General features: G+C 43.4%; 1 protein-coding gene across 4 annotated transcripts; it reads left to right on the top strand.

The window, feature by feature from the left end:
* The first annotated feature begins 5,365 nt into the window (after window positions 1–5,365).
* LOC123746896 (arylsulfatase B) lies at window positions 5,366–21,554 on the top strand. Of its 4 annotated transcripts, none has more exons than XM_045728751.2 (14): window positions 5,366–5,493; window positions 5,688–5,831; window positions 11,082–11,158; window positions 11,675–12,434; window positions 12,704–12,867; window positions 13,663–13,763; window positions 14,924–15,048; window positions 15,975–16,222; window positions 16,338–16,512; window positions 16,957–17,054; window positions 17,470–17,606; window positions 17,855–18,163; window positions 18,823–18,974; window positions 20,471–21,554. In XM_045728751.2, exons 3-14 carry the CDS (start codon window positions 11,108–11,110, stop codon window positions 20,653–20,655), a joined length of 2,505 nt encoding a protein of 834 aa, XP_045584707.2. In that variant the 5' UTR covers window positions 5,366–5,493; window positions 5,688–5,831; window positions 11,082–11,107; the 3' UTR covers window positions 20,656–21,554. The 4 variants fall into 4 exon arrangements, with proteins under 4 accessions (XP_045584707.2, XP_045584709.2, XP_045584705.2 ...); XM_045728753.2 differs by having other exon boundaries at window positions 5,391–5,520; window positions 11,085–11,158; XM_045728749.2 differs by having other exon boundaries at window positions 5,391–5,520.
* Window positions 21,555–21,988: the final 434 nt, after the last annotated feature.

Below are 21,988 nucleotides of genomic sequence, written 5' to 3'. Positions count from 1 at the left end.
AAATGAAGAGAAGGGGTGAGTGAGGAGGAACAAGGTGGTGCGAGAGAGGAATTTGACTGGTGAGAGAGAGAGAGAGAGAGAGAGAGAGAGAGAGAGAGAGAGAGAGAGAGAGAGAGAGAGAGAGAGAGAGAGAGAGAGAAAGAGAGAGAGAGAGAGAGGGAGAAAACAGGGGAGTAAGGGAGAGAAGAACTGAGACAAAAGGAAGAAGTATTCCTGTCACATTCGTGTCACAACAGTCACTTTCACTTGTGTACTCGAGTCATTTTTATCGAGTCACTTTCAAGTCTCTTCCTTCCGTAGTAACCCAAGCCACTTACAGCACTCATCTCCCATCCCTAAAGTCATTTTCCTCCTCCTCTATTGGAAGTTACTTTCCCCCTCACTTTCTCATGGCACTTCCCATCAGTCATTACCTAGCCCTCAACAGCCATTTACAACAATACCCGTCTACAAGGGCCACTCTCAGCGTCCCCCGGCAACAACGACCAACCAGAGTGACCGCTCAAACGAGGCTGAATAGTGCCTGATTACTGGGGGATGGATAGGGGAAGGGAGAGTAATCTGGGGGGAGGGGGTGAGGGAGAGGGGGAAGGGAGGTGGGGGGGAGGGAGAGTTATCTGGGGGAGGGGAATTGCACATTCAATCCCCTCTTATCGACTTCTTAGAGGTGGATTACTTAATTACAATCTACAGCTTCCCTTTAATTGTAAAGATCTGTCTAGGGCGACGGGGAAGAACCGCACGGAACTTACGAATTTGAAACGGTAAACTCTGTCTAAATATATATATTCCAAGGTGTTGGAAGAGCCTCGGACGGCGGTCATTGATCTAGCCAAATAGTCCATCGTTTCCGTGATGAGGAACTCCTCCACCAGCTGCACACAATGACAGGAGGGAGGGAGGGACTAGAGGGAAGGAAGGAGGAGGGAAGTAGGTAGGATACGATGGACGGAAGAAGAAGAAGGAGGGGAGAAAGCTGATAAGACAAGAGAGCTCAAGAGAGAAGCGAAGAAGGTTGACGCAAAAAAGAGAAAAAGAGTTACAAGATACCTTTAAAAAGACGCAGTCAAAAAGCCACGAATGAGATTGACTGTTACGAGTCAACACACGACGCAGGACCAATAGCCGTGCGTGACGCAATAAACCACGCACCACAATGACGCAATAAATCAACACATATATCAGTTCCCAAGACCTGAGCAATTACTCAGGGTCCTCATACGTCTACTGATCATACTGGGATTCCTCGCCAAAAAACGACAGCCAGAGAGAGAGATTTATAATCACATATATGTCCCATATTAGTGGAGGTCCCTCTATTGGGGTTCACCTTTGACCTGTTGACCTCAAAGTTGCTACAAAACGCGAGGAAAAAAACAGGGACGTTGGTTCGAGGTAGGATCTGTTGGAAGGTTCAGTGTGGAGGTTCAACGGGAGATGGATTGGAGACTGGGATGGGAGGCTGGCATGGAAGGCTGGGATGAGAGGCTGGGATGAGAGGCTGGGATAGAAGGCTGGGATAGAAGGCTGGGATGGAAGGCTGGGATTGGGGCGGAGGACACTGTATACAGATGCCATCCTCTTGATACAAAATTTCAAACTCCCATAAGTTTAACACGTGCTCAAAAGACAGAGGTAGAGCAACGTGTGCTCTATCTCTGCTCAGTGAGCACAGGTAGAGCACAGGTAGAGCACAGGTAGAGCATATGTTGTAACACATCCAGGGGGGGGGGGGGAAATATTTATCACAAAAAATTAAACTCATGGGTCCCCACAATTACACCAGAGGTGGTAACCCCCTATTTAATATATTATATAACTTGAGGAAATTGTTAAAAAGGTAGGAATTAATTAAATCCCATCCTCATAGATGGATTTACTAATCCTGGTAAGCCTGTATCACGAAAATTAAAATGAACAAAAAAATCATTTTTGGAGAACGATGCTTCCTGAACAGCCATCATTATGCTATTATGCCCGTTGGTAGCCTGGCCTGGAAGGATTGACTAGGCACCAATCTTTACCTGTTCTCCTATGTTCAGCCAGACTGGAATGGGTACCTGGTTGTTAAACGATTTGGCGGATTAATTAGGATTAAGGAGCTGCCTGAAACACTATGCTTGCTGGTGGCTGTACAAGAAAGTAAGAACTCTTGTATATGCAGGCGATGAGTCACAATAACGTGGCTGAAGTATGTTGACCAGACCACACACTAGAAATTGAAGAGACGACGACGTTTCGGTCCGTCCTTGTACAATCGTACAATCGTACAATCGACTTGAGAATGGTCCAGGACGGACCGAAACGTCGTCGTCTCTTCAATTTCTAGTGTGTGGTCTGGTCAACACTCTTGTATATATAAATAAAATATAAAATAATAACAAATAAAGGGAATAGTCGGTACAGAGAGGGATTGTGGTTCCCTGCAATCAACTTTAGACAGTGTGAGAGCTATTATGGGGAGCAGGTTGGGCAGAGAAGCGGTTGAAGTTTTCTCCGGACAAAATTGTAACTTGTAAATATGATAACAAACGTGGAAGCTAACTTATTGCTTTCATCTAAGAAGGTTCGTAAGCCGGGATGAGTATATGCAAACACACACACACACACACACACACACACACACACACACACACACACATACACACACACATACACACACACACACATACACACACACACACACACACACACACACACACAGCGGGGTCCAAGAGCAAGAGCTCAATCCTGCATGCACAAATAGGCGAGTACACACAAAAGCTTCCACGAACCAAACTTCACACACAAAAAGAACAATGTCCCTCCCACCACAATATCTTTGGAAAAAAATCTAAAAAAAATCTAAAAAAAAAACAGAGTATTCTGAATTTTGCTGCGGGTTCGGAACATGCCTTATTGGGACGGAATATGTACGGTTGTGGGTGAGGGGGACGGGCCGGGGAGGTGGGTGCTCAAACCATGGCGACCGAGATCAATATCAGTTGACAACAATGCACCAATATCTTCACCACAGCCAAAAGTGGTGAGATGGCGGCTTATATTGTCTTGTCGTAAGCCCACATCACTATTCCTAATGATCCCAGGTGGGATAGAGGATATAGGCACTCACGTCAGATGTCTATGGGACAGAAAGGAGGACGGGAAAGGGTCCTTTCCCTGCTGAGATGGGCAGGATTAGGATGGATTGGAACGGAATCGGGACCCCTGTAGGAGTCGTATCTTTATGAGGTGGCAATAGTGCAACCGTGGGAAGGGGGGAGGGAAGACACTTCGATACAAGCCTAAAGTATATATATTTATATATATATATATATATATATATATATATATATATATATATATATATATATATATATATATATATATATATATATATATATATATATATATATATAAACAGGCTTTCTGTCTCCAACAACTGGAATTATGGATCTGTTCACTGCGATGTAAACAGTGGCGTTAGGTGAAAGGAAACCTGCCCAATCATTTGTATGTCGCCAGGGAATTGAACTCGGGATAGTAAGTCATTAGCTTAGAGAGGATATACATAAACATACCAAGCTTCCTGTCCCCGTTGAATAGACTGTCGTAATAAAGAGATTTTAGCTAAGTTATCCATATAAAAATGGATTATCTAATCTGAAAGCTACTAAAGAAAACTCATATTTTTAGCACTAACTAAATATGATACACATATTCCTGTCAGCTTCAACTATCTCCAGTGAACATTCGCTACATGAATAGGGACGATGTTGTAGAGACAGGGAACCTCCTTGCCCAGGACGAGGTTATACGTCAGGTCACCCAGCAAGCTGATAGCCAGACCCAACACCGCTTAACTTGGCTGATTGAAGAACGCGGACACGAGAATCGCAGTTGCATATTTCGGTGTTAACTAAAGCAAAGGCAATACCACAAATGACTTTAGTAGTAGTGATGTAGTATATTAGTAGTAATTGTTGTAGTGATGGTAGTATTATTAACTGTAATAGTAGTGATAATAAAGTGAGTTGCAGGATGAATTGATTACATAATCCATTCATAAGGTAAGGAAATTATCGGGAGAAAGTATTAAACCATTACGACTATATAGCACTTGGAAGGGGTCAGGATAAGGATTGGGGATGGGACGGGAGGGGAAAGGAATGGTGCCCAACCATTTGGACGGTCGGGGATTGAACGCCGACCTGCATGAAGCGAGACCGTCGCCCTACGGTCTATTAATTTTATAGCACCACAAACACGCTCATTTGCTAGCACAAGTATCCGCATCTGTGAGTATCTGTGTGTATTTGTGAGCATATGTGAGTATCTTTAAGCATCTGTGAGTATCTGTAAGCATGCGGTATATCTTATCCCTACAGGGCCAGGATTTATCACATAGTCACGCAAGCATTTAAGAACCTAAACATTTTTCTAACCAACGAAATTTGTAACTTTATATATATATATATATATATATATATATATATATATATATATATATATATATATATATATATATATATATATATATATATATATTATAAATGCATCTTAACTTGATGAACATAAACATAAAATAAACGAACATAAACATTTTTTGCTAACTTCGGTTGGGTACACATCTATTCTTGTGTGGTGGTGTGAGGGAGTGGGTCGAGTGACTGGAGACGCTCGCGAACGAGATGTCAGACGCCTCAGATAGACGAAATTGTTAATGTATTAATCTCCGTTGAGGTCTGATAAAGACCTTTTGTGCTCTCTCTAGTCCTTTTTTTGCACTACCGCTCACAGGATGAGTATGGGATGCACAATAAACTTGAAACCCTTTAGATAAACCCTTTAAACCCTCAAACAAACAAGTTTGATGGAGATGTCATTATTGAACGAGATGGTGCCACAGGACACTCACTCACTCACTCATCACCTCACGATGGTATCAGTTGGCACTCAGATACGCATTCACCAACCCATAACGACATCAGGCGGCACTCCGTCGCCACCCCCCACGATGCCCGTGCGCAATACGCCCACCTTGTCTTAAACAACCTTTTTAAGACCTGTCTTAACAGTCGTGCCCGAAACCCCATGCGTGTTAGTGCCTTTGCAAGAATGTAATAATACCCATATTATGTAATCCCACAAACCCATTGTACCTACTTGTAGATAAAATATTATTATGAAACACGCAAGTTTACCGGACCAAAATATTACGTGAGGTCCCCCTCACCGTATTCAAGGAAGTGAAACATGTGGCCGTCGAATGACTCACGTTGAACAATTTTTTTGATCTGAGCCCCCACGACTTGCCATGAGATTGTTGGCCCTTTGCAAGTGCCATGAGGGCCCCTCATGGCACCCCAGGCGAGAGCCATGAGGCGGAAACTTAATCAGAGTGCGCAGGAGTCTTATAGGTCCGAGAGTGAGAGGCGGGAGGGGCGCAGGGGACCAGACACTCGGGTTACCCTACTGATACACAGACCCCAGCAGGCGAGGGGAGGAACATTAGTGGGTACGGAGGGAGGATGGGCAGAGGTGAACTGAGAAGGTTGTTGAGAGAGAGAGAGAGAGAGAGAGAGAGAGAGAGAGAGAGAGAGAGAGAGAGAGAGAGAGAGAGAGAGAGAGAGAGAGAGAGAGAGAGAGAGAGGAAGGAATACAGGACTTGTTGTTCTGTAACCTCAGTGTTGACGGAATGTTTTCAGAACTCTGACCCAGCTGGCGGAAGGCAGTCACGCCGGACACACACACAGCTGATCGAGGGGTCCAAGTGAGAGGGCAGGGAGTGAGAGAGACACAGGGAAGGCAGCGGACCGGACGGCTGCCCTCTTGCTTCCTTCTCAACACAGGTAAGCAGAAGCATTCATTTGCTGACACTTGAATCAAGTGCTCGACGCAAACTCTTCTAGGAGGAGGTATATCTTTTTACGAGTCTCACCATAGTGTGTGTTGTGTAAACATTGACCTGTGTCACAATAGTGTGTGTTGTGTAAACATTGACCTGTGTCACCATAGTGTGTGTTGTGTAAACATTGACCTGTGTCACTATAGTGTGTGGTGTGTAAACATTGACCTGTGTCACCATAGTGTGTGTTGTGTAAACATTGACCTGTGTCACAATAGTGTGTGGTGTGTAAACATTGACCTGTGTCACTATAGTGTGTGTTGTGTAAACATTGACCTGTGTCACAATAGTGTGTGGTGTGTAAACATTGACCTGTGTCACTATAGTGTGTGTTGTGTAAACATTGACCTGTGTCACCATAGTGTGAGACCAGGCAGCCTAAAGTTAAGATCAACCATTTTATCATAGTCTCATTTTATATTTATTTATTTATTATTTTTTGGAGCTTAGCATTTCTCAGTGTAAATATATTTCCTTTGATTCTTTGATTCCACTAATTCACTATTCCGTTTTTTAAATATTAAATCACTCAGGGCCATGAGGGGGATTCGAACGTGCATTTAGGGATACTCCCAAGCACTCGCCATAAACCAGTGACCAACGATATGCTAAAAATAATGTAAATTGGGATTCAGCTGAATTCTCTAGGGGTTCTGGGGCATCGACCTGATAACAAATCAAGGTTTGACACATTATCCGAGTGTACTCTGGTGTGATACATAGAGTGCACCCGGGAAATGTGTCAGACCTTGATCTTGTATCAGGTCGATGCCTCGGGATCCCTAGAGGATTCAGTTGATTCTCAGGTTACATTACTTTACTAGCATATCGTGGGCCAGTGGTTTCCGGCGTGTGCTTGGGAATACCCCAAAGGTTCAGGTTCGAATCCTATTCATGTTTCCGAGTGATTTTCTCATTAATACCTTACGGGGAATGGGATTTCCTTATGCATTTAATCAATTATTAACTTAATTTAATTCCTTATGATGTGGCGGTTTAATGAGGTAACTTTAATTGGTAGTTTAAACTACTGGGCTCCAGACGAGGTGACTGCTGGGTCAGCTGCTTGTGTATTGGGTGTCTGCTGAGGGTGTAGTGTTGTTTGTGCTGGTGGGGCACTGGTGTCAGTGGTGCTAGTGGTGCCAGTGGTGCTAGTGGTGATGGTGGTGGTAATCACAGGGTACAGGCCATGGTTTGTTTTGTTTTGCCAGTCTGCTTATATTTGTAAGACGAGGAGAGGGGGGAAAAATGTTTTGAAGTAGGGTAGAGAGAGAGAGAGAGAGAGAGAGAGAGAGAGAGAGAGAGAGAGAGAGAGAGAGAGAGAGAGAGAGAGAGAGAGAGAGAGAGAGAGAGAGAGAGAGAAGAAAGAGAGGCTGATGATGAACGAGAACAGGGGAAACAGAAGGAGAGAAATTCAATTTCTTAACTTCCACAAAGCCTTCGACTGTGAGTCTAGAAGAAGAAGACTCTTCAGAAACGTGGACGTGTGTGGTATTGTGCAGCTCTAAGTTGGTATATTTACAAAAGAACAAAACAAAAATTAGCAAACTTAAATTATTCGTAAGTATAAAAATCTTTACAAGTGGAGCGCCCCCAAGAGCCTTGTATTTCATCTCTGGTTACACGACTTGTAAACGATTTACAAAGGCTTGAATTGCGTCATTTACATATTGACAATCATACAGAAAATAGGACGGGAAATTAGTTCATGACAGAAACATTTTTACCAAACGAGTTAGACAGGCTTTAAAATGGACGGAAGAATGATAGGTGCAATTTAATGCTTAATGCTTACAAATGTATGGATATTTTGTATTTGTTTAATGATAACAGAGTTACAAAATATTAGCTGGACAAGTTCAAGTTCAAGTATGTTTATTGAGATAAGCAATAAATACATCTCAAAGGGATAGAGTAGCTTAGGCTATTTCTACCCCCCTGACTAGCTGGACAATGGTGATATTGCATGATGAGAAAGTGAGGATATTATAAGGATCATGATTAGTACGGATCTAAAAAATAAAAATGAACGCATAAATGTTCGAAATTAATAGTGCTTCGTGTACTCACCGTAAACAATAAACAATTCGAACGGGTACACATCAGGTGTTGACTTTACCCTGTATGCATTAGCGTGTATACATAACCCGTGTGTATGTTGTATGTTATATGTATATACGCTGGTTACTGACTCATGAACGTTTCTAGTGAATGTGGGTGATGGAGGGGGTGGAGGGGGGGTAGTTATGAGATAGAGAGGGGGTGGTGGCTGTGAGGAAGGGGGGGGTGGTGGTGGTTATGAGAGAGGGGGGAGGGGGGATGGTGGTGATGAGAAAGGCAGGGAAGGGGTTGCTAATATTAAAAGAAGTTGAGAAATATTATATTAAATGCTGAGAATCGTTCAGAAGTGGTGTTTTAAAAGATTACATTAAATCACAAAGCTCTTCGCTAATTCTACAAGTGTTGTGGTCTCCCGGTAATGAACGAACATGAGAGAGAATGAGTAACACGCACTGACGCTCTCATTAAGAGTTTACGAGGTCATCATAATACTCAGTATTATCCCTCGTTAATGAGGACATCAGAGGCTTATTGACCCCTTCCCCTCTCACCTACCCGTGGGAGGAGGCCTGGTCGACGACCGGGCCGCGGGGACGCTAAGCCCCGGAAGCACCTCAAGGTAACCTCAAGGTACCCCCACTAACGACCCAGATGAGAATGTATGTGTAGTGGTAAGCATAATAAAAGAACTTCAGTCACATTGTGATTGAAGTCAGGATGTTAGGTTAGGTTAAGTTATATTAGGTTACATTAGGTTAAATAGGTTTCAAATCCATTTGAGAACCGCCTACACAACGTTGTGTATTCCTAACTAAACACTGCTCTCCTAATCACCAAACTACACAATGGACCTCATTGATTGTAAAGCCATATATAAGACATCCAAAATCTGACCCCCCCCCCCCTCCCCAGAATCACGAAGTATCTCTACTACGATAGTGAAGATTACGACTGTTGCAAATGTTGAATTAGGCACATTATTCTAGTTAAAACAACATTCATAACCCATAGTTTGGCAACATAGTTGTTAATGGGTCGATTCCTCTTTCTGTAGCGAAAATGCTTTGATTAAAAAAAATGCAGGCAAAAGAGCAAAATTTATTATAGATACTGCATTGCATAGATTTTTTACAAGAGGACCTGATACAGCTGCATTATTGCATTCTTATTTAAGACGTATTTGGGTGATATAATATAATATATATAATATATTGTATTATATCACCCAAATACAATAATAACTTATATAACAACTTAAAATAAAGGAATGACCTCCCGGGCTGACGTTTGAGACTTTATGGGTGTCGGTAGTTTAGTGGCTACGTTCTCGACTCACAGTTGTGAATACAGGGTTCGATCCCTGCGCGGGATAGAAATGGTATATATATTTTTTTTCAGGAGATATTAAAGTAAGGTGCTCATTGCTCATAATATGAGAAATGGGAAGGGATAGCTGTAAACTTGCTAACAGTCGCCAGGGGCAGTTTACTTCTGTCCCACCTGTGTATACAAAAAACGGGGCTCTAGAGCGACAGTTTACGTAAACCCATACAGCCAGAGGGAAGGTGAGAAGAGGCAGGACAGAGAGGGATAGGGAGAGGAGGGATAGGACGGATAGAGGAGAGAAAGGGCTACATAAGTAGGGAAAGGAAGAAGAATAGGCATGTTAAGGGGAGAGAATAAACACTGCAAGGAGAAAGGGATGGAAGGAGGATAGAAGCGTAGGATAGAAAGAGGGGAGGAGTGTGTGTGTGAAGGTAGAAGATGGGTAGAGAATAGGGATAGAGACTTAGGGAGATAGTTCCAGCACCCTAGAACATTGTTACAGTTGTGTGTCAACAGGCTCTGAGACCCCTAGGTGCATAGGGTAAATGGGCTTTTAATTTCATGCAGGAAGGAGGTGAAGAGCTCCTTAAGCTAATTAAAGACCCAAGAGCAGCTAATTTCCTGTTCCAGCGCCTGAGTGTCCCTATCCAAAGAGGAAAGGCCTCCTGTATCATGGTTATGTGCTCATCCACAGAGTGGGTACGCATTCATCCGCATAGTGGGTACGAATTCATCCACAGAGTGGGTATGCACTCATCCGCAGAGTGGGTATGCATTCATCCGCAGAGTGGGTACGCATTCATCCGCAGCATAGGTACGCATTCATCCGCAGAGTGGGTATGCACTCATCCGCAGAGTGGGTACGCACTCATCCACAGAGTGGGTACGCACTCATCCGCAGAGTGGGTATGCACTCAACCGCAGAGTGGGTACGCACTCATCCGCAGAGTGGGTACGCACTCAACCGCAGAGTGGGTACGCACTCATCCGCAGAGTGGGTACGCACTCATCCGCAGAGTGGGTACGCACTCATCCACTGTTCGAAAATCTCATCTGAAGAGCTGAAAGAGGTTTTCGAACAGTGATTGCTATATATGTGTATTTTCTATCAACTGGGTGGGTGGATGGATGAAGGGTTACGTAGTCAAATAATGTGTTCAGAAACAAGTTTATCAATTTCGCTTCAGTAAACTATATTTTGGCTTTCCTTTCAAGCTCATCACACACTTCTTACAGTCGGCAATCGTGGGAGAGTTTGCAAAAAAAAAAAAAAAATGGTAGCAAATAAGTTTGCATGAAGTATTTATGTTGATGTTAACAGGATGAGAGCTACGCTCGTGGTGTCCCGTCTTCCCAATACTCTTTGTCGTATAACGCTTTGAAAGACATGCACACACACACACACACACACACAAGTAACGTACGTTTGTGTGTGTGTGTGATGCAGTTTAGGGCTTTCAAATCACAAACAAATACAAGACAACAACAAATAAATAAACAAAAAGGTGTCTAGACGTCGCTTGGAATTTGACATATTGCAGTTTTTGTGCCGAGTGCGGACTGATTTATGCCTTGACGAGTGATTGGGGAGAGAGAGGACGAGAGAGAGAGAGAGAGAGAGAGAGAGAGAGAGAGAGAGAGAGAGAGAGAGAGACAGACAGACAGACAGAGATAGAGAGACAGAGAGTGTGTGTGTTACTAACATCACATTAGCAACAGAGACATCACGCTATCAACAGAGACGTGACGTGACATCTGGTAGGATCCAAAAGCCTCATTCTGTCAACAACTATCTCTAACCCTCCAGCAGGTTGTGAGAGAGACCTGGAGACAATGACGCCCCTCCTCCTGTTCTTCGGGGTATTCTGCGCCTCTTGGCACCAGGTAAGTCCTCAGGGTGGGAGAGAGAGAGACTGACTTTGTAATTGTGAGACAAGTCTCAGCTTTTGGGCTCCGCCTTGTAGTCACCAGTTGTAATGACTCACAATATTCTTGTGTCTTATCAAACACGTACTTGATATTGTTTATAAACCTTGAATGGTCCCCAAGTCTATGTGCAACTGTAAATTCTATGACTGAAATGATTTATACTGAAATGCTTCCTTACACTGAAGGTTTCCTTACACTTAAGACGTGCTTCTTGGCATCTTTGGCTCATCTGGGTTTTAAGGTTCCACCCGTGCCCTCTCGCCCTGCTCCTAGCCATTATCATGGTGGATGGGATGTCAAGATGATAATAATATGCTTCTGCTTCATATATCAATCACTAACAATACTGCAAATGCATAAATTATCTTTATTAACAATAATACATTTCCTCAAAATTATTTGCAAACTGGACCAGGTCCTCTGTCTCTTGTAAACCAAGAAACTGTCCTCTGACCTTGTCATATCCCCCAGGTATACCCAGAAGCGACGACAGACAGAGAACAACTGTCGACCCACTTCGACCCCGCTCATGACAGCCCTGAGCCCCTGGGGGGTCAACAGAACACGGGCGACGGGGCACTTCTGCAGGAGCACGGGTCGGGTCCAGGCTCTGGATGGCAGAACGATGATTGGTCAGCTGCGAGAGACTCTCTGGATGTCAGAAGAGCTCAAAGACTGTTGTCAAACTTGAGAGAAAATTTTCATGTCGATGACAATTACATTGAAAACCTTCCGTCGGATCTCCGGGGAGATTTGACGGCAAGTTTAAAAGGGAGTAGGTTTTGGACGACCGGAAACGATGATTCTCAAGTAAGAGAAGTGGAGAAGGCGAGGCAGGAAGAGGAAGGAGAACTGAATTCCTTGTCGCAGAATGAGGACTATTTGGAGAGCAACAATGATTTGAACAGCAATGAACTGTGGAGAAACAGTCCGGACGACGTCGACGCACGAAGCCCATTAGAACAGAGGGACAGAAACAGCCCGGACCAGTACGATGCCCGGCAGCAGGAAAACAGACCTCCCAAGAAAGACATCAGCAGGACACAGCACGAACGGTGGACGGAAGACACCAGAGATGAGCACATGAAGCGAAAAAGAAAGCGGCAGCAGAAGATGAAGCTGAAGGAGACGCTGCAGGAGGCGAGGAACGATCGTCAGCAACAGAAGCAGATCGTGAACAATGAAGGACAATCATCTCCCCATATCGTCTTCATCCTGGCAGACGATCTGGGTGAGTATACTGCTCCACCAAATCCTATCGTTAAATGCTATGACAAATTCAGTAGATTTCATGAATATATTTATATATATCCCATATATTGTGTGCACATTCAAAACAGTATCTCCGGTGCATGCGAACACTTTACTGCCATGTTTCCGCAACACTCAGTGCAGCAACATTTCGCCCCCCTCATCCCCACCACCGACACCTCCCTCACTGCCCCCTCTCCACCCCCACATCATCACCTCCCTCACTTTCGCCCCCTCCACCCCCCACAGGCTACAACGACGTGCCGTGGCACAATCCGGACATTCAGGCACCGGAGCTCCTGAAGCTGGCCCGGACGGGGGTGTTGCTGGAGAACCACTACGTCCTGCCGCTCTGCGCGCCCTCCAGAGCCGCTCTCCTCACCGGCCTCTACCCCTTCAGATACGGCAAGCAGGTCTCGACCACGAGGAAGGGGAAAGGGGAGGGAGGAAGGAGTTAGAGGAGGGAAAGGGGGGGGAGAGAAGGGGGATAGGCGGATAACGAAGGAAGGGGTGGTGAAGAGTCACGTTTTCTTTGACTCTTCTGTATTGTTTTCTGTGATTTTGGGTTCCTTTTTATGAAGGGGATTCAATTTTAATTATTATGGGTAACTTTTTTTGATAGTTTTTAATTTAATAGTTGAAACAACTAACTGTTTGCTAAATCAGAAATAATTAATGTTCTATTTGTCACTGAAAACGATTCGCCAGTTTCCCATAACACATAATTTAGCACCTCTGTTTTGAGACGGATTTCCTCTTACCCAAATAATGTTTCTCATGTGTTGTCCCTAAAATATTTACTGCTTTTTAGTTCACTAAATCATCTATTGTCATAAATATTTGCTCAAAGAAGCATCCAAACAATTAATCAATAAATATACCATGAATGGATGTATATATTCTGAGAGATGTAACCCTGTTTATCTGGTTATATACACTGGTGTATATACACTAATGTATATACACTGAGGTTACTTTAGTCCTGTACTGTGTTCAGGACTAAAGTGTACTTGCTGCTGGGTCTATAATCTATTGTGGTGGCTGTAATAACCCTCAAGAAGTTGTACAAGCCTGCTGAGTACTTCTTGTGTACTCTGAGAGTCCCAACTTCCACACTAGGCTTCCATCCCACACTAGGCCCTCCCCCTCCCTCTCACTCTAGGCCTTCTTAATCTACCACTAGATCACCTCACACACTTTCCCTGCAGGCCTCAGCCAGACCACTCAGCCCCACTGGTCTCAACGCCTCCATCACGCTTCTTCCTCAGCGACTCAAGACCTTTGGGTACAGAACTCACCTCGTTGGCAAGTAGGTCCTTAGGAGTGTGTGTGTGTGTGTGTGTGTGTGTGTGTGTGTGTGTGTGTGTGTGTGTGTGTGTGTGTGTGTGTGTGTGTGTGTGTGTGTGTGTGTGTTTATTTGGGATCGTGCTTGTATGGGAGTGTGTTTGTGTGTTGTATTTTTCAATTATTATGGAACGTAAATAATTCTTCCTAATATCCCAAGTGCTCACTTAAATATTTGTTTCCATGTTAGGAAGCCTGGTCTTTATCTCCCCTATTAGTTCCCTCGAATATTTTGTAAGTCGTGATCATGTCTCCCTGCTCTCTCTCTTTCACTGATGCTAGTTTTAGTTCATACAGTCTTTCCTTGTACCCCAGGCCTCTCAGTTATAGCACTAGTTTCGTAACATACCTTCAGACATTTTTCTCAAATTTGTTTTGAGTTTAAGGAGATATTGGAACCACGCAAGCACAGCATATTTCCGAATTGATCGGACATATGTGGCATAAAGTCTTCAACGATTCATTGTTCCTATTTCTGAGATCAGTTCTTGGATTTATTTACTATGTAAACTTCATGTAGCCTCGCTGATTCTTTTCTAGCTCTGAGGTACTCATTGCTGCCCCTTTTGCATCTCTTCCCTCTGTCATTTATATATTTATTTATACACAAGAAGGTACATTGGGGGTTAAGAGAGAACATAGAAATAAAGTTGATTCTACCTTCTTGTAAAGCCACTAGCACGCCTAGCGTTTCGGGGAAAATTACGTCATAACGTTTCGTCATCCATTATATGGTATGTGCATTATGCATGTACTTATATTTCTGAGTCTCTGTGCTCACATATTTGTGAGAACATGATCTGAGTTTCAGCTCCGGGACCTCCACCTTTCCAGTCCCAAAATTGTTGAATGCAATGACGCTTGATATAAATTTCTCCTATCACATCTATTTCTAAAATCGTGGTGAAGAGAGAAACAGAGAAAAATACAGAGACAAAGAGAGACATTGAGACAGAGATAGAGACAAAGAAAGACATAGAGAAACAGAGAGACATAGATAGACAAATGCAAACAGAGATATAGAAAAATGCAAACAGACAGAGGCAGGCAGAGACAGAAACAGAGACAAATATGCATAGTAAGCTTATATTCATATATTCACCACTTGCATCATATTTGACCCAGGTGGCATCTGGGTTACTGCAGCTGGGCCTACACTCCTACAAACCGAGGGTTCGATTCCTTCTACGGATACTACTTGGGCAGCCAGACCTACTTTTCACGATTCAAGAAACTCTCGCCAAAGAAAGGTTAGATTATTCCATATCCCCATTCTTCTTCTTCATCATTTTCTTTGCCTTCTTATTCTTCTTCTCAGCCATCTTCTTATTCTTCTCTGCCTTCTTTGCTTATTACTGTTGTCCATTTTTCTATCGTTCTCTTTCTTCTCACACTGGTTATTATTTGTTATACATAACAGGTGTTGTAGTAGCAGTAATTTAGTGGCTTTTTAGGGTTTCAAATCAGGATTATTCTAAGACATCTAAGACATTTTTAGAACATCAAGTAAATAGATAATATTGACTAATAACATTTACAATTTAACCCCAAGTTTATCTGTTAAAACTTAAAAAAAAATGTGTTAATCTACTTGAACTTAAAATATACACAATTGGCTCAAGTTAATTCATTAATCTCTAAGACGAATATTTTGTATAATTTTTTTCTCTTCTACAGATATATTAACAAGGATTTATGTCAGGAGGATAAAATAACAAATTGTATTATGTATTATCGATTTCAAATCAATCAAAATTCGATCATGTTTGAGTATAAATTATGAACTTTACTGAACATGTGTTAGTGGCGTTTAATCCCTCTCAGGTTTGGGGCAGTTATCTTATCTGAAGGTAATTTAAAACACAGACAAAATCTGTTATCTTACTGAGTACTTGGCAATTTAAGTGTTTCCAAACAAGAAAAATGCGTAATATGGGTTATCTTTTTTCTGATAGCAATAAACCGTGATGTAGTGTAGTAATAGTAGTTGTAGTAGTAGTAGTAGTAGTAGTAGTAGTAGTAGTAGTAGTAGTAGTAGTAGTAGTAGTAGAAGTAGTAGTAGTCGTAGTAGAAGTAGTAAAAATTAAATATTTTTCTTCTGAACGACTCTTGTCAAATTTTCATTGTGTTAAACGAAGAAAAGAAATATCCTGAAGCCATGAACGACTTTTGGCAGGTTCGCCATTCTGGTACGACCAGAATGAGGTGGTGAACGACGACGACGACCTCCACCGACGACCCCCGGACACGTCCCACCACGAGCTCAAGCTCCAGCACCAGCTGACGGAGGAGGCGGCGAAACACGCCACTACCAAGGGCGGGGCAGGGCAGGATTGGCTCACGCCCGAACACATGGCGGACGGCGGCTACGACTTCCGCTTCAACCACCAGCCCATTACCAACGTGTCCGAAATATACTCCAACGTAAAGATTAGTTTTGTGGCTTCGTATCTTGTTGTTCACAAAGTTGTGTATCAGAATAAGAACATAAGTCCATAATTCTCTCCCTCTCTCTCAACACCGTCGCCACCTTCTACAGGACCTGTACGCCACCCGGGCGGAACAGGTGATCCAGGACCACGCCTCCCGCACCCCTGGAGATCCGCTCTTCCTCCTGCTGTCGCTACAGGCGGTCCACGGCCCCGTCGAAGTGCCTCTCAAGTACAGGCGAATGCACAGGAGCGAGATGAACCTCGACAGGAGAACCTTTCACGGTTCGTAGTGTGGTAGTACGAACCGTCTTAAGCTACAACTAAGAGGAACAGTAGCACTTCTATTACTTGTAATAGTAGTACTACTATTAGTAATAGTAGTCCCCAGGTTATTCACCAACCACGCCCTCCCATATTGTTTATGAATGAGGTAAACCATGGTTCGGAGGTTACCTTGAGGTGCTTCCGGGGCTTAGTGTCCCCGCGGCCCGGTCGTCGACCAGGCCTAGGAGACCGGAGGAGACCGGAGGAGAATATCCTGTGTATAGGTTTTGTATAAAGTGTCTTTCGTTCGTGATTACAGAGATTAACGAGAGATGTCTGCCACTGTTTTAGTGATAGATGGGGGAGGTGGGAGGGGGGGGGGGGAATTATTGTATTTTTTGTGCATGATTAAATCACTTGGTAATCGTAGGTCTGTGGTACTGATTGTGAGTGTGGCTTCAGGGATGGTGAGCGCTATGGACGAGGTGGTTGGACGTGTGGTGGCACAGCTCAAGGCATCTGGTCTCTACCACAACTCCGTTATCGTCTTCACCAGTGATGTAAGTAGAAGAGAGAGAGAGAGAGAGAGAGAGAGAGAGAGAGAGAGAGAGAGAGAGAGAGAGAGAGAGAGAGAGAGAGAGAGAGAGAGAGAGAGATGATTTAATTAAAGTTAAATGACTTTAACACCACAAATTGACACACAAAAATCACAATAGCGTGATGCATCAAATGAATAAATCCACAAGGGCAGCCACGAGGGTTCGAACCCTCGTCACGGCCCTTGTGAATTTGTTTACCTCAAATTGAGCACCATCATTCGATATTATCCTTGTGTATGATAAGATTCTGTCGGATATAAGGTAAATCCACTGTAATTATCCATGTATCACCTTGCATTCGTTCATTTTTTAACCTTGCAAAAATAAAAAGCTATCCTAGCGATCACCCGTCCCCTCATGACCCCCTTTCCCTCAGAACGGAGGCAACGTCCGGGCTGGGGGCAACAACTTTCCCCTCCGGGGGAGCAAGGGGAGCTTGTTCGAGGGGGGAACGAGGGGAGTGGCCTTCATCCACTCCCCTCTCCTGCCTCGCACCGGCTACAAGTTCACCGGGTGAGTTCACGAGTGTGTGTGTGAGAGGTTACAGTGACCAACCACACGAAGACAGTGGTAAACTCAGAAAACTTAGTACCCCGTTTTGTTTACAATAAGATGCACTCGAGTTGTCAATAGTCATTAGTATTATTATTGCATGTATATGTTGATATAGGGATATATGAATGCGTAATTATTATGGATTATAACTATGTAAACTAAGAACTTATACTTAGCTTACGTTGACCTTATTTATTGACCACCAGACTGATGCATATGGTGGACTGGCCCAAGACGCTGATACATCTGGCTTCCGGCAAGCACCTGGTCGCCCGGCAGACGCCCCGACTGGAGCAACACCTCCCTCGACCCTCCTGGCCTGGGGGCCTCTTCTCCGACGGCGGCGAGGAGGAGTCTGAAGACGACGACGACGACGAGGAGGAAGAGGCAGAGAAGGAGGATGATGGGGACGGAGATGGGATGAATCTGTGGCCGGCCATATTGAAGAATAGGAAGTCCCCTCGTACCTCCTTTGTGTATAACCTCCGCAAGCAGCCCATGAGAGGCGCCATTAGGTGAGGGTTATGATCTTTGGTTTACGGTTGTATATTTTAATTACGGTTGTATACTTTGGTTTACCCAAGTCTGGTTCAACTTCATCTTCCTTATACACGCTGCTTCGCGGCATAACATCGATGAATGTTATAAATCATCGCTGAATATTGTGCCCACTTGAGTGCCATGTGTCTGTCTCATCACCATGAGTTGCTCTTTGTGAGAGTACTGATATGACTTGAGACTCATACCTCATGTGTGAGTGAGAGGATCTGAAGTAACAACAGCTGGTAATGCTATCAGGTGGTAGCTCAGGTGTAAACAGTCAGACATCTTTTTTGTACATGGGGTTTTCCCCTTGTACTTTGTGATATAATTAGACTTTTGTTGAATAAGTTCCATCAGCTGACTGTTGTAACTCGAATTATCAAAAGGGGTCCCGATTTAATTCATTCGTTATCTCGTAGGTCTGCTTGTTATCTTATATGATCTCTATTATAACTATAATCCCTATTATGACTCGCATGACCCCTGTTATAGCCATAACAGGAGTCATTTTGTAACGTGTAACTTTGTAACATGTTGTAACTCCATCCCACCACCACCCCACCACCCTCAATCACTACCGCTGTACCACCCCCACACCCTCCAAACTGACGCCTCCCCCTGCCGCCCACAGACACAAGAACTGGAAGCTGGTGGTGGGCGGCGGTGGGCGATTCGACGGGTGGGTGCCGCCCTCAGACGTGGCGGGCGGGGCCATCTCAAGTTGCTGCTCCTCCTGGCACTCTAAGACGCCCATAAGCAACGTCATGCTTTACAACCTCAAAGGTAAGGTGCAAATGGCCTTGAAAATCGTTTATCATAAATATCTTAATTTTTTATTCGTATATATATATATATATATATGTCGTACCTAATAGCCAGAACGCACTTCTCAGCCTACTATGCAAGGCCCGATTTGCCTAATAAGCCAAGTTTTCATGAATTAATTGTTTTTCGACTACCTAACCTACCTAACCTAACCTAACCTAACTTTTTCGGCTACCTAACCAAACCTAACCTATAAAGATAGGTTAGGTTAGGTTAGGTAGGGTTGGTTAGGTTCGGTCATATATCTACGTTAATTTTAACTCCAATAAAAAAAAATGACCTCATACATAATGAAATGGGTAGCTTTATCATTTCATAAGAAAAAAATTAGAAAAAATATATTAATTCAGGAAAACTTGGCTTATTAGGCAAATCGGGCCTTGAATAGTAGGCCAAAAAGTGAGTTCTGGCTACTAGGTACGACATATATATATATATATATATATATATATATATATATATATATATATATATATATATATATATATATACCTACACAATTATTAATCAATTGGTTCCTCGGAAAATGTCACTCAAATTGGTTTTTATCTTTTGTATATAATACATTTCCATTTACATATAATACATTTGTGTTTCATGAGTACCCGTATAATGGCCAATAATAATATACACTACATGACAAGCAGTCTCTTATCACACACACCTGTAGCCACTTATCACACACGTGTTGCTGCTTATCACACACCTGTATCCTTAGCGACATTCTGCTCCACATTCTCGGTAAAGATAGGTCAGATATATATCTTTATCAACAATCACTCCTCCGAGCTTCCAATGTCATCAGTTTTGTGTTCTACCGTTATTCAGTATAACCTTATTGCTCGATATAAGACAAAATATTTGAGTTAGGGATATTAGACAGACTAAGAGCTGGGATATGAGGACACATAGCCCTGGAATATGAGGATGGACTGAGAGCTGGGATACGATGACAGACTACGAGCTGGAACTTGAGGACAGATTCAGAGTTGGGCTTCGAGGACAGACTCGGAGCTAGGATTTAAGTTAAGGGAGGCCAATCACATGGATTTCCTATGTCTAAACGCAGACTGTACAAGCAAGGGCGTCTCAGCATATGAATTACATCTCAAATATTCATATTAACAGCATGCTTTACGAAATCAAAAATGCTATTAAGCCAGTAATTTACAATAATACAAATACATTAGTAAAATATCCCGATTGAGAAGCTTTCCGTAGCTTACAGGGCAGCCTCTAAGAACTCTCCAAGCATTACATCTACTATCCACACTCAAAGCTAACGAAACACGTTACGAAGATACCTACAAAACCCATGAACGCGGAAAGAGCCTACAAAAAAAAAACACACGACTTGCCCTACAAACACATACAGCTTTGCACATTTAGAGCACCACAGTACACCACCTCCACAACTGTTTATTATTTACCAAAGTCAAAATTGCTTTCCCCAGACGACCCCCTGGAGACGACGGACGTCTCTGACCTCCGTCCAGACGTCGCAGCTAACCTGAAGGCTCGACTCCGTGCCTATGTCCTCGAGAGTCGTGAACCTCACAGCCCCCGAGACGACCCCAGGGGACACCCGCGCCTCCACGGGGGTTTCTTCTCCCCTGGCTGGTGCCAACCCCTTGTGTAAACAAAAAAAAAATAGTCCCAGGGAATGGCAGGAAGGGTCCCAAGGCAACACAGTTTCAACAGTGGGTCCAGCACCACCACTGTGGTCCAGCTTCGTCGTGTGAGAACCAGCATTGGAGGTTCACAAAAACCTCTTCAGTCTCCGTTGAGGGTTCTCGAGTTCTGGGATGGTTTCAGCCATCGTTTGAAGCGCTATAGTTGACTATTAGAAACCTACAGGAGCCCACTATTTCCTAGTTGGGGGGGAGGGCTCTTCTCCCTAGGATAGTGGTAGATCATCATGTGAAACCTCCCAGACAGACGGCCAGGAAGCCTCAAGGGCTAGGATTCGCGAAGCATTTATGTGTCTACTCGCGAGGTCTCTACGTCTTATCGTAGACATCGTCGAGATACAAGGCCACAGACCTAAGTGAAATCGTAAATGATTTGTGAATCCTGATCCAGAAACGTCACCAGTGTTCAGTGAGAGAGGGAAGGGGTTAGTATTCCAGCAGCCCATAGTGGGAAACCTCATTAAAAGACGGCCAGGAACCCCCCAAAAAGAGCTGTCATAGTCTCCACTGAAAGTTCTCTCCGGGATGGCGGTAAAGTTTTATGAAACCCTCTATTGGAGGTTGTGAGGAAACCTACAGTAACCTCCCCTGTGAGGGGGCTCTTTTTTTTAGGCCAGTTACCCTCCCCTGCCCCCCTGCCCCCCCCCCTGCCCCTATCTTACAAACCACAACAGAGCAGCAGAACACCTTCAGAACCCCTTCCTTACACACAGAGGTTTGGTACAAGTGGGAAAATGAAATGAGTTTGTATGTAGGCCTCTCAGATGATTTGCTCTGTGATTATAGCTAATGCATTTATTTATTTTAACTGTGAAGATGAGCTAATAAACAAATATTTACCGTATTATTTTTTTGTTTTTATTTCGGGGGGATGAGCTGTTTCGTATTCAAATATGCAATTTTGATAATTATGTAGTCCTACTATGCAAATATATGTTTCATATCAGAAGAACATTATCTTAATATTTTTTTTTATAAAACTTCTTATAAACATTTGGTTTCTGAGGCCGTGCTTCACGCGTGCCAAAACAGACCAGTAAATCTATGCGCAAATACTCTCGAAAAGAAAGAATAAATTGGAAACCTATTTTTTTTATGAACATATTTTTCTTCTCCATGTTGACTACCAATAAGAACGCAGCTCCAAATCGGCATCAATTTATATATAATGGGAAAAATAGGAGAACAGAGTCAGCAAGATGTTTGGCTACAGTAGGGGAGGCTGAGACAATATGTCCCAACATGCCATGAAAAAACAAGAATAATATATATGTGTGTGTG

This window comes from Procambarus clarkii, chromosome 93, assembly GCF_040958095.1.
Source record: "Procambarus clarkii isolate CNS0578487 chromosome 93, FALCON_Pclarkii_2.0, whole genome shotgun sequence".
Lineage (NCBI taxonomy): Eukaryota > Metazoa > Arthropoda > Malacostraca > Decapoda > Cambaridae > Procambarus > Procambarus clarkii.
Note: the sequence above shows the minus strand (reverse complement) of the source record. Positions and strands in the feature narration are given on the sequence as shown.